At 39.9% G+C, this 12,620-nt stretch overlaps 1 protein-coding gene across 11 annotated transcripts in view; it reads left to right on the top strand.

Moving 5' to 3' along the window:
• The first annotated feature begins 2 nt into the window (after nucleotides 1-2).
• Nucleotides 3-12,620, top strand: part of MYO9B (myosin IXB) — a 44,919-nt gene continuing 32,301 nt past the window's right edge. For 8 of the 11 annotated variants that reach the window (XM_087769755.1, XM_087769753.1, XM_087769754.1 and 5 more), the window contains exons 1-3: nucleotides 3-139; nucleotides 6,600-6,709; nucleotides 9,983-10,867. In XM_087769755.1, the coding sequence (XP_087625881.1) occupies nucleotides 10,040-10,867 (828 nt within the window). In that variant the 5' untranslated portion in view covers nucleotides 3-139; nucleotides 6,600-6,709; nucleotides 9,983-10,039. Of the gene's footprint in view, nucleotides 230-6,599; nucleotides 6,710-9,982; nucleotides 10,868-12,620 lie in introns of all 11 variants that reach the window. The other 3 variants (XM_087769748.1, XM_087769749.1, XM_087769750.1) reach the window with 3 other exon arrangements.

Below are 12,620 nucleotides of genomic sequence, written 5' to 3'. Positions count from 1 at the left end.
GTGGGGAGCGGATGGCGCATGCGCAGTACGGGCGCGGCGCTGAATGGGCGCCGCCCTGCCTCCCCCTACCCGGAAGTGGTGAGCGGGGCCCTGTGGCGGGCGGCGGTGCTCGTCGCCAGCGCTTCACCCACCGGCTGAGGTAAACGGCGGCGAAGCGCCCGCTCTCCTTCCTCCCTTCTTTTTCCTCCTCTATGGGCGACCGAGCTCTGTGGTGGTGGCGCCTCAAAAGGTCCGCGTCTCACACTGAGCCGGGACGGCGCTGCCCACCGAGCCCCGGGTCCGGTGTGGCGGGACGCTGTGGGGCGGGTGGGGGAGGTCTGTCTGTCTGTTTGTCTGTCTGGGGGCGGGGGGGGGGTCTGGCGGACGGGAGCCGTGGGGCTCCGCCGCTTCCCTCCGGAGCCTGGGGGCCGGGAGCCGTTCCTCAGGGGCGCCGCTGGGGCCGGCCGGGGCGGTGGGCGCTGGGGCGGTGGGCTGCGCTGCTCGGGGCCGGGCTGAGGCGCGGGCTGAAGCCGTGGTGTGTCTGGCTTCTGAGCGGCTGCGTGGGCTTGTAACGGACGGGATGGCAGATGTGGTGCTGCTGACTCCTTCTGCATCCGTTGTGCCCAGAGAGCTGGACGTGCCCCAAGGGCCGGGACATGCCCCACCGCCCGTCTCTCGGGCGCTGGGCCGGGGGAAGGGCTCGCCGTTGGTCAGGGCACGATGTTAACTTCCATCTCCTCCTTACCGATCCTTCAGTCACGCAGCGTTCTGCTTTTTCACGTGATGTCTCTAACTCTCGGTATGAACAGCCTGTAAACTTTCGTACAAATATCTCGGCATCTTTCAAAAAAATCGTTAAAACTCGCTGGGTTCTTTTGTGTCTTTGTTTTATTTTTGGGCAACTCTTGACGATATCAGTGCTGCTACTGCGTTGAGGTCGTTCTTTATCATGGTGACCATCATTGCCTGATTGATATATGCCTCTAGCTGTTTGTAGCTTGGTAGCGCTGTGTCTTTTTGGTAAGTTTGATTTTGCAATCTCTGGAAAGTAAGACTTTTGCAAACTGGGAACATCTTTTTGTTACATGTTTGTAGACTAAAAGTAACAGAGTACTATCCTGATTCATTACTATTGTGACCATACAGTTGGTATAGGCACACGTGATCCTAATGTAAGATGACTTTCCAGTATAATTTTTAGCCTTGTTTTCTATCACTCCATAAGTATTTTGTCAAAATTCTTACCCAGCTTTCTTTGCAAGTCTTGTTTGTGAAAAGTGAGAAGTACTGTGGACGCAAATGTGTTCAGTATTCTTTGATTTCACCTTCTGGAAATGGGTGGCAGCGTAGCAAAGGGCTAGAGATGACCTCAGGCTTCTGGCAAATGCAATTAGCCTTTCGAAGATGTCATCAGCATCCTCCCACGTTACTCCTAGAGGTGGATTGGTATTGGTTTGTCTACCTAGCTGTTTGCAAATAAGAGTTTGTCGTGGGTAAGTAGAAGCTGTCTGATTTCAGGTCTGTTAGCTGGAATACGTGGCTGAAGTACTTGCCCTGAAGTAACAGTGTGAGGTAACCCTGCGTTCCGGTTTAGTATATTGGTGTCACACCCATCAAGTGTTAGTAAGTCTTTGGTGTCTTTAACTTGGAATCTTGTCAGGATCAAATCTGTTTAATGTAGGGGAAGCAATATGGGGAACTTCTAACACATATGCATATTCATATTAGCTTCAGGATTCGTTGTGGCTCTTTTTAGAAAAGAGTTAATCTTGATTACTTTTGTCTTTGAACTAATAATGAAATTCTCTACCTGCTCTACATTTAAAGTCCAGTAACGTTGTCTGTGCTTTTCAGCATGACGCATCTAAGGCCATTTCCTTAATCATTAGTGTTTACTTATTAGCATAAAACTCAGGAGTTACTGCGGTAATGTGACGGAACTGTTTTTGTAGAACTGTACAATTTGTGTTGTTTAGGATTTGGGTTTTGCTTTTTTTTTTGTGGCCCTGCTTGAACATTTGTCTCAACAAAAAGCTTTTTCAGTAGTTGAATGTTGTAGTTTGTGCAGTGGCAGGGCAGCTGTCTGTGCAAATGGATAGTCTAATCAGAGTGGGAAGACTCATAGGTTTGTGTTTTTCTGTGGAACCTAAAATGCTTATAGAACTGAGTAATTTAGGAAGAGTAAATGCAGCTGATGAAAAAAATTAAATGAGGTTCACCTAGAAAGTAATGCTTTGTACAGACTGAGTTTTCTGACAAATAATGATTCAAACATTATACCTCTTGAATAATCCTGTGTATGAATAACTGTTTGACTCATATGCACGTAGTTCAATGTTACTTAGGCTAAATATGGCCTTTCCTTAGCTAGATGGTCAAATACCATGATTCTCATATCTTAAGCATTTAAAAAGGAAAAATTCCTAAAAGATGCAACAGTACTAGCCATCTCGACAGTCAAGGAAAAGAGTGAAAAAATTATGATTCAACAAAAAGTTTGTGGCTCAGTACTTTTTTGTAAATTTGAAGGCTGAAGGTGTTTCTTACAAGTGTGATTAATGAACAAGACCTACTTATTCTAATATCAAGGAGAAGTAAAGCCTGAGATGCTACTGATGTATTTTTTTGAATAGATGGCTATTTCAATAGATGATCTGCCTTCTGAAAGGACTAGGGGGTGTCTGTATTTCAGAAAATGAAAATTCAGAGGTTTTGCCTCTAGTATATCGTATTTTCTTGATGTATCAAGTGACTTAAGTGTGGCTTGTAGAGTTGCTTTATCTAGGCTTTATTGTGTTGTTGGTATCTGATTACCAAATGAAACTCAATGCAGATCCTAGAAAAATATGCTCTTCCTTTAAAGACCAACAATGTTTAACAATAAAAGTGTTTTTAGAGGTATTTTTGACATGTATATGCTCTGCTGATGAACCCTCCCCGCCCCCCTTTTTTTTTTCTAATTCACATAAAAGTTCAACCTGAAGTTTCTTAAGAAAATTTCTTATCAGTGTAAATGCAGCATTAGCCCAGTGAAATTTTTACTTCCTTTGTTGACAGCCATAATGCTATTCAGGATAAAATTAAGAAAATTACTAAAGGTGGTAGAATAGTCTCCAAGGTTCTTTTGGCTTACATTCTTTGCCTCTAACACGCTTGGTTGTTTTGCCTTCATTCCTTGTTTTCTCATCGGGGCCATATTTTTTCTCTGAATCATGCTCAAGCATACATCTAACTCTGACATCACACTTTTTGTAAGGTAACATGTTACAGACCTTTAATGTCACTGCAAGCCTGATAAGGTATCCTTGTCTTGAGGTTAAATTGTGCATCTGAGTCATTAAGAGGAAGTAGAGGCCTGCATCTTAGGTGGTTTGAGGGCGTAGATTGGGATCAGGGTCTCAAGGGCTGTAGGGAGTAGAGAGAAGGTAACTGAGAAGGAACTGCCTGTAATGAAGGTAATTTCTTTGGCTTTTTCCTGTATTACGTTGTATTACTTGCATTGCAGTCCAGCTTCTCCTTTGTTAGGCAGCCTGTGGCAGTAACTTCTCTGGCAGGGTTGATTACAAAGAGTAGTAACAAATGTGTTGTAAATTTGCATGCTCCATTCAGAACTGCTCCTTTTGGAGTAGAAAAAGCCAAGAGCTTTTAGTTAAAGAAAAGCAAGGATCTAAAGCTGTTTAGTCCAGCAGAATTTTTTAAGACCAAGAAAAATATTGAAGTATCACTAGAATCACTAAGCAATTTTCAGGTAGTCTACAAATGTCTGGAATACTGGAAAAAACTAAAATTAATTATGCTCAACTAACAGCAACTGTATGTCCTTATGATGTGAGGTGCGACAAGGGTTGAGGCCTTTGCCTTACCTGCAATGCACAGTTAATTTTTGAAACTTTAGGGTGTCTCTGTAGCTTATTTTGCTGGAAATTCCTTGCTTTGGAAATCAAGGATAAGTAATAGCTGAGTATTTTTGAGATTGCTAAACGTTTTCAATTTGATCAGCCAGGGGGGTCTCTTTTGGGGATGGTCATTGGCGATTCTGGTATTCAATAATATTAGAGGTCAAGTACTCGTGATACGTTTCTACTTTTGTGTGAAAATCACTTGATGAACAATGGGAGAAGCTTGAATCTTTCCGTTTGTGGAATACAGCACTGGAAATGTACATGAAAATGTGAAGAACTGCAATATTTTAAAGTTCATCCTCAACAATTTCGCTGTAATGGTAGCTTTCCCTTTTTAGCTTCACTATGATTCATTGACTAAATATGTGGCTTCAAATTATGGCCTTATTTAAACTAAACAGATACCCTACGCTGATCGGGGCGAAGTTCTCTTCTAGAATTTTACTAGATTATCAAGAGGACGATGTTGGCTTCAATGCATATTAAAAATTTAATTGCCTTAATGGAGACTTGAAAACACTTAGAAAGTACCATCAGAATTACTATATAGAATTGGAATTCTTTGTTTTCTATTTCTATTAACATTGAGCAAAAAGTAAAATTACAGATTGATGATAAATTACGTAGCCTACTGCATTTCTTCTACAAAGTATTGAAGTAGTTACCTGAAATGTTGCCTGGTTCAGTGATTTAAGTAGCAAGTATAATCAATCCTCCAGTGATAGACTAAATAGTACAGCCCCGTGTTCACTTAGATTATTGTTTGGTAAGCCCAGTGGTTTTGTGTTTTTTTTTTTTTTTTATAAGCAAATGAAAGTACTAATTGATAGGTAATATAAAAATAAATATGGCATTAGACTGGTGTCTTATAAGCTCATTACGTTAGTGCCATTAACAAATACGCTGTTTGTAGAACTTGCAAAGGATGGGCTAGGGGAAAGTAACAAAATCCTGAAAAGAGATTTTTAGATTGGTTAGACTTGCTTCCATTTTTCTAGACTTGTTGGAATTATCCTTCTAGGACGTTGAATAAAGGTAGCCTGTAACTGGTACCTTATATTTAAATTTGTCTAGCACTGGTTCAGATTCACTTCTCTTCAATCCCACTTGAAGTAAGTACCATTAAATTGTGCATGTTATACTGGCACAATGAAACCACTGTCTCAAGGGTGCAAATTGTATATCACTATACCCTTTAACACACTAATCCCATGCAGCTGTTGTCCCACTCATGCCCACAGAATTAATATAGTCTAATGTTTTGAATAAAAGGTTAGAATGAAAAGCTTTCCATGTCTAACTTTTTTGACTTTTGTCTTGCCCAGCTTGCCTAACTCTGTGTTTGCATCTGTAAAACAGGACTATGGTAAAAAATAATGCTTTGCTGTGTTTTGTAGATGGTGATGACTGTCCTTAGTAAATTTTAAGTGCTGTGAAGATGTATACTTGTGCTACAAAAGGCTTGTGAAAAGTAAAACATTTTAAGGAAAACAGGAAGGAGTCTGAATGTGAAGTCTAAAATTAGTTGATGTGCACTTAGTGCCAGCTTCTGTCTCCCACTTCTTATTAAATTCTCTAACACACAGCTTTGTTTTTTTCCCGTGCATTGGAAAGGGGCTTCTTATAAGAAAGGGTCTTGAAAGAAATTGAGTTAACTTTGCAGAATTTCCATCTACAGAAAGAACTCAACGATGGTGGTTAGGCTGCTGTTTTCCTGAGTTTGCTGTTTTGCATGCTGACCAGCATGGTTTCATTATTACCTTCTACTCTTGTATTTCTCCTTTTTCTTCCAGTATTCTCTGCACCTGAATTCAGGCTTGTACTTCCTTGATCAGCCAAATCACATTGCATAAATTTTTCAATTGCTTAAAAATTTTCTCAGTAATTAGAGATCATAAAATTAGAAGGAATCATTGTAATCATCTGTTCAGACCACTCTTGACATGAATGAGAGGGTGGTACCTAATTAACTTTTGTAATTGAGGCACATCTGTAACTGGGGACTGGCTGATTTTCTAAAAAGAACTTGACAATCAGGCCTCATCATTAGTGTCACTTAAGTTTTTGCAGTGTAGGGTAGCCTTCTGGTGACATTTGTGTCTTTTGCTAGCCTGAGTTTGTCTAGCTTTGAATTCCAGCTACTGGCTTGTGTTACAGCTTTGTCCTCCAGACTGGTGATTGTTCCCAAACTCTAGTTCCCCATGCAAGGACTTAAACTGATATCAGTCTCCTCCGTGTGTTTCTCATAGACAAAGCTTCTAGAGTATTTTGCTGTAAAGGGGTATTTTCTAACAGATTTTGTTGTTGTTGTTGCTGTTCTTATCTCAGCTTCTTAATTGAATTTTTGATATATTCTAGATGTAGTATTGGTCACGTACCTTCTGAGTACAAGGGCAATATGGCTGCCTAACTAAATATTAATTTGATGTGTATCTGGGAATTACATTCACTGTGATGCTTGTGGTGTTATATTGGAATGCCACATTTAAATGATTACCCTCTATGATTTTCCAGCCTGTTTCAAGAGAGCCCCCATTCCATCCCTCTGGTATGGATTGTTTCTTGGATAAATTTGAACCGAGCTGAAATTTGTTTAGCGTTTGTTTTCTTGCTCCTATACTATTGAACTATATAATTGATCTAGCTTTTTGATTGCTTGCTGCCTTCTCAATCTCTCTGTGATACATTCTTTATCAGTAACTCTTTTCTTTCTTTTAGAACCATCATGAACATGTTTACTTTGATGCCAGGAATCCAACTTCACTAGAATCTAATCCTCCGGTTGCTTGATGATACCCTGTCCCTAGTTGAATACTGGGACTCATTAGGTAACCAACTTATAATCTGTTCAGTGTATGCTGTTTTGCTTTTATGTTCTAATTTATTGCTTGGAATATTGTTTAGCGTGAAGTCAGAGTTATACCAAAGTCTGTCTCTATTAGAGCAGCATTGTCATCAAATGAATTTTATATTCTTTCTAAGAAAATTCACAAGTAGTTGGAGAGCATCAGGTTTTCCTCAAACCTCTATTTGTAATGACTAGATATTCTCATTCTGATTCTCAGATAGAAGAATTTAAGCATGATGTTATTTCTTCTGGGACTGAAAATGTAGTGCATTTTCAGGTAAATAAACTGTAGGTAACAAAAGCAGAATTGGTTAAAAGGAATTAACAGTAGTTGGGTGCTACTCTTAAATTCCTTAGAATTTTATTTTTTTTCTTCTTAAAGCCTCATAATCAGTATTAAATGATTCCAAGTAGTGTATCTGTTTTAAGTTGTTGAGTGAAAGAGCAGTCTTAAAGCTCAATGCTGTTGAAAGCAAGCAAGTAGTGTCTGGATTTCGTATCTGATTAAAAGGGGGCAGTGTTATGCTGACTGTCTTTCTGTTCATTGCTGGTGTGACTGTGCGTTGAAATCATGTTTCAGCAAGTTCTTTCTACTGTAGATTATCTTCCAATTCATTCCTATAGAGTGATGGACGCCTGCTTGAACTTCCATCAAGGTGTATGATGACTGCATAATTTAGAAATCTGTATGTAGCATAAATACATTAAGGTCGACGCCTGCATGTTGCTTTGTCAGAAATTTGTTGTCTTCAGGATGAGAGGTCTTTCTCTTTCTAGTTTTCAGTCATACACACCTGAGCAGACACTACCAGCTATCACATTGCTGCTTGCTGCAATTGGCCTGGGTTTTTCACCACTAAAGAAGAGGCCATCTGTGTTCTGGTTTCATCTTTGGAAAGTGTGATATGGGAGTCTTGAGCAATGTACCAGATATATCTTGGTAGCTGACCTGAGATGAGGTTAGGAAATGTCTATCAGTAAAGTCAGAGGTCAGCACCTAGATTCAGCTCTTCTGTGTGGCCAAAAAGTTGGTGCCACACTACTTAGGGTGCTTTTTTGGCAAAAATGCTTGCAGAGGGGACTTCCTCTATCATACCAGACCGTGTGTCTGAAACTAGTTGCTGGGGAAAAAAAAAAAGGAAGTCTGCACAAGACTGTCTCCCTTGAACTGGCTGGCTAACTTGAGAGGAAAATGGGCGCTGCTGTTCTTTTTTTCTGTCTGCTCCAGATTCATCTTCCCCATGAGCAGCAGTCTACTGTAGATTCTACTGTATGTTAAGGTGCTTGAGCTTCTATAGATTAAGAATGCTTTACACTTGCATAAATACTTTAAAGGTACTTCAGACTTATTAGCTACTGGTCAGTGATAATTACAGGAAATGGAAGGAGACTTTGAGCTCACTGTTCCATCCTTCTGTATGACCAAGTTCTTGCAATAAGCTCTTCTTAGTGAATAAAGAATGAAATTTAGTGGGGTAAAATAAACATTCTCGGAGGGAACATACAGCTTAACCAGAGATGTGCTGTGGTTTGCCTTGCTGTCCGTGGTTTGCTCAGCCTTCCTTTTGGTGAGTAGCCACTAAAAATGATCCAGCTTGCATAACAATGTCTTCTGTAAGCTTACTATTCAGAGTTCCCTTAAAGCACAGCTCTCTATGCTGTGGCTGTTCATGAGGCAGAACTATGTCATGTTTCTGTCAAGTGATTCATTTCTTGCAGTGGAAGTGGAAGCTAAATGCTTCCAACTCTACTGATTTAATTTGAAATGATTGCTCTCTGTGGCCTTATGCAAGTTCCTGTGCAGTTGTTTAGTGGCAGAAAGTAACTTCATTGGCATTTCTCTGCCTTTTTTTTTAATGTATTCAGCATGTTTTAATATATTCAGCATGTAAGTGTATAATTAGAACACTTTGTTCTTGAAACAAAAATTGAACTGATATTCTGGATATGAAGTTTTACAGACTATTAAGACAAAGCGGGTACTTCATTATCCTTCTCCTTTTACTACCCATTGATAAGCTAATAAACTGTTGAACTAAAGCAATGTAAGCAAACCCAGTCCTGGTGATCTGGGTGTACCGAACTGCAGTTGAGAGAAAAATCACCAGCAAGGGCACAGAACATTACTATGTCTAGAGGCCTTTAGACTTGGCAGTAAGGCGGAGGTTGACTTCTGTGAGGTTGATGTTAGGTTGAAGTTAGATTGCTGGCCTGCATTAGGGATGAAAGGAGGAAAAGGCAATCAGAACGAATGATTTTTGGAGACTCAGGTGTGAGGTTGCTGAAACCCAGTGAGGAAGGAGTTGATGTGATAAATACAAAGGCTTGTGAATGAAGTGGTTTAGTTGGGATCTTGTTAGCTGAACTGAAAAGTAGTTGCAATAAGACTAATTTTACTTTGTTGCCTAAAATGGAAGATAAAAAAACACGTTCAAACCTTTCTGTAGCAAGGATGTGGTTCACTCAAGTGAAATTAGCAGCCTCTTGTCTGGGTAAATTATGCATGTTCAAGAAATCACTACGGTGTGCAGGGTTAGAAGGAGTTGACAGCAGTATTTGCACTGGTCAGCTATAGGCACTGTTTCCTTAAAGTTGAGTGGGGGTAAATACTGTACCTGTCTTATACCTTTCATGAAAAGAAGTCAGCTGGGGGAAACAAAAAAAATGTGTGGATCTCAGTGTCAGAACCGTCTTCCTCCTCGCAGCGATGCATTGCTCCTTCTGCCATAGTTCATGGCTGCTCTAAACTGTCACGGCTGATTTAAGAAGTGATCAAACCCTGTTTCTACCTCAAGCTGCTTGTGCAGCTTTAAGGGAGGTTTTATGTGGGAGGATGAATAAATGTTTGTGTAGCTATAGAGTGAACCAGGTCAGGAAAATTATCTGGGTTAAAACTAACCTGGGGAAACAAGGAAGTTTTAATTTGGACATTTATCCCAATTCAGTTTGCTTTGTGGCTGTATGAATGCTTGTGCTGCCATAACAGGGAGGAAGGCATGGCATGGGAGAAGGAAAAGTGAAAAGAAAATAGATATTTTGGCAGCTATCCACTCCATGGGATAGGCTAAGCAGACTGTTTGAAATAATATCACTGATATGCATAAATAGTGCATTTGTTCTTTAATTTTTTGACTATTTAATAACTTTATTCTCATCCTCCAGAAAATAATAGGTTGCACTAATACCTCTTGTACACATTTTTTTTAACACCTGACTTTTTCCTTTTTTCTTTTTCTTTTTTTTTTTTTTTCAGACGATGGGCACTGCATATTAAGCAGGGGTGGAAGACTGAAGCCCATTTGGGGACAGAATGAGTTTAAAAGATGCTGACAGTGCAGTTTGCCAGGCCTATAATCTTCATATTTACCCCCAGCTCTCAACAGAAAGTGCTCCCTGCTGCAAAGTGACAGCAACCAAGGACAGCACATCTTCAGATGTCATCAAGGATGTGATTAATATCTTAAACTTGGATGTCTCGAAACATTACGTGCTCGTGGAAGTGAAAGAATCAGGTGGTGAAGAATGGGTACTTGATATAAATGATTCTCCTGTTCATAGGGTTTTACTTTGGCCTCGTCGTGCTCAGGATGAGCATCCGCAAAAGGATGGGTACTACTTTCTTTTGCAAGAAAGGAACACTGATGGGACCATCAAATATGTCCAGATGCAATTGCTTTCCAAGGAGACAGATGCTCGGCGATTGGTTGAAAGGGGTTTTCTTCCGTGGTATCAGGAGGACTTTGATGACTTGTGCAATCTCCCCAACTTAACGGAGACAACGCTCCTAGAGAATCTCAAACGCCGCTTTCTAAAACACAAAATTTACACTTACGCAGGAAGTATTCTGATTGCAATTAACCCCTTCAAGTTCCTGCCCATTTATAATCCTAAATATGTCAAGATGTATGAGAATCATCACCTTGGAAAGCTGGAGCCTCATATTTTTGCCATTGCTGATGTGGCTTATCACACAATGCTTAAAAAACATGTTAATCAATGCATAGTTATATCAGGTGAAAGCGGGTCTGGGAAGACTCAAAGCACAAACTTCTTAATTCACTGCCTCACGGCACTGAGCCAGAAAGGGTACGCAAGTGGTGTGGAGAGAACTATTCTAGGAGCTGGACCAGTTCTGGAGGTAAATTTATGCTAAAATTGCCTTCTGTGAAAATTATTTCTTGAAAACTTCAAGTAACTGCTGTTGAATACTACTTTTGAGTCACCTACTTGGTTTACACTTTAAATATCACGGGGCTGCATTAGTGTTTGGCTCTGTTGCTCGGCTGCTTCTAATTGATTTTCCTTAATTCATCCTTCCATTCAGTTGACTTCCTGTTGCTTTTAATTTATATTTGACTTAACTTTCCACCACTAAACACTAATATTCTGGGACAGAGGTTACCTGTGTTCTCCATCTTAAAGTTTTGATAACATTTGAATCAAATTGTAAGTAAATGTTTTCATAAAAAGATTGTTCCACTGAAACATTAACTGCTCAGTGTAATCATGCCTTTGTGTGTATAAGCATGTCCTGCAGCATTTTTACGAACTCGGTTTTTGAGGGAGTTATTTCCTTTCTACAATCGTTTGTTTTGAAGAGAGCAACATTGTCAGTTGGGGAGAAAGTGTGAGTCGGGTTTGGCTTTTAATTACTACAGCATTTCCAACAGAAAGCAAAACTAAACACGTGAGAAGGAGGGGGTACAGCTTGCCTTGCATTAGGTGACGGCAGGACGAACTTAAACTGATCTTCTAGATTTTAACCTCTCCCTTTTACTCTCTCATCTGAAAGGAAAAACTCTGAAAGCTTGAATGGATGTAATGGTCCCCCATAATAAAATCTTCAGCAGCAAGGAGATTGAATGCAGCCACTGTAGTTTTGAGGCTTAAATATTCTCAAATGGAACAACGCTTATTTTTAAGCTTTTAGATAAAACGTGAAAAAGCAATGAAGTTAAACTTTAAAATGTGTTACACTTATAAATGTGATTTGAAGGGTTTTCTGTAAAGAATGAGGAATATATGCAAGTTCTTTTTTGCCTTGCTTTCTGCTGCTTGAAAGAAGAAGTACAATTGTTTGAGGTTTGTTGGTTGCTGGAGTTCAAGTTTGCAGTTCTAAACAGAAAACAGGAAGGGGTCACTGTGGAAAGCACTGTTTGATCAGCTGATCTTTCTGCCTTTGATAAAATTAACTGTTTCAGGCTGTAGTCTACCAGATGTGATACAGCTGTGTCAAACCAGGTAGAGATGTAAAATCTTGTGTTGCGGTTTGTCCGTTGAATGGGAAATGGACCTATCCCTAGATTAAAAAATTAAAATGAATAACTTTGCTGGAATCACAGGTGAATGTTGTGTATGTCCAGGAACGTTCATGAAGAGACATTTGTGATTTTGTACAGTAAGATTGGTTGTCGTAAGTACTGCAACTTCTTCAGGCTTCCGCTGAGCCTGTAGTAATGCATGTCATGAAAGATAGTCTTGCTAGCTAGAAATATGATGATCAATTGAAAGCTTAGCTTGCAAACTTACCAAATGGATTCCGACATGACTGTTGGAGTACATATTGTCGAAAACGTGAGGCTCTTTTCTGAAATTCTCAGACAAATTTCTCACTCTACTTCTTTGAGGGTGTTTGTCGGTTGCAAATTGATTCGGTATAAACTTGTCCTTCCACATATTGCAAAAGACAACGGGGTTCATGACAACTAAATATAAAAAATGTAGGAACATCTGCATCCTAAAATGTCTTTCAGAATTGAATATACATTTTTGTACTAAAAATATTATTAATTGACTTGAAATTAAGGAGAAAGAAACCGTTTTGAAACTTGCAGAGCCTGGGATTTCTCCAGGCCTGGGGTACCTGTGATTTTGGAACAACTCTGTTTAAG

The sequence above is a fragment of the Nipponia nippon genome, unplaced genomic scaffold (assembly GCF_047370975.1).
Source record: "Nipponia nippon isolate SJK-2023a ecotype South Korea unplaced genomic scaffold, ASM4737097v1 scaffold_31, whole genome shotgun sequence".
NCBI classification, from domain to species: domain Eukaryota; kingdom Metazoa; phylum Chordata; class Aves; order Pelecaniformes; family Threskiornithidae; genus Nipponia; species Nipponia nippon.
The sequence above is the reverse complement of the archived record's forward strand: the minus strand, read 5'-3'. Positions and strand labels throughout refer to the sequence as shown.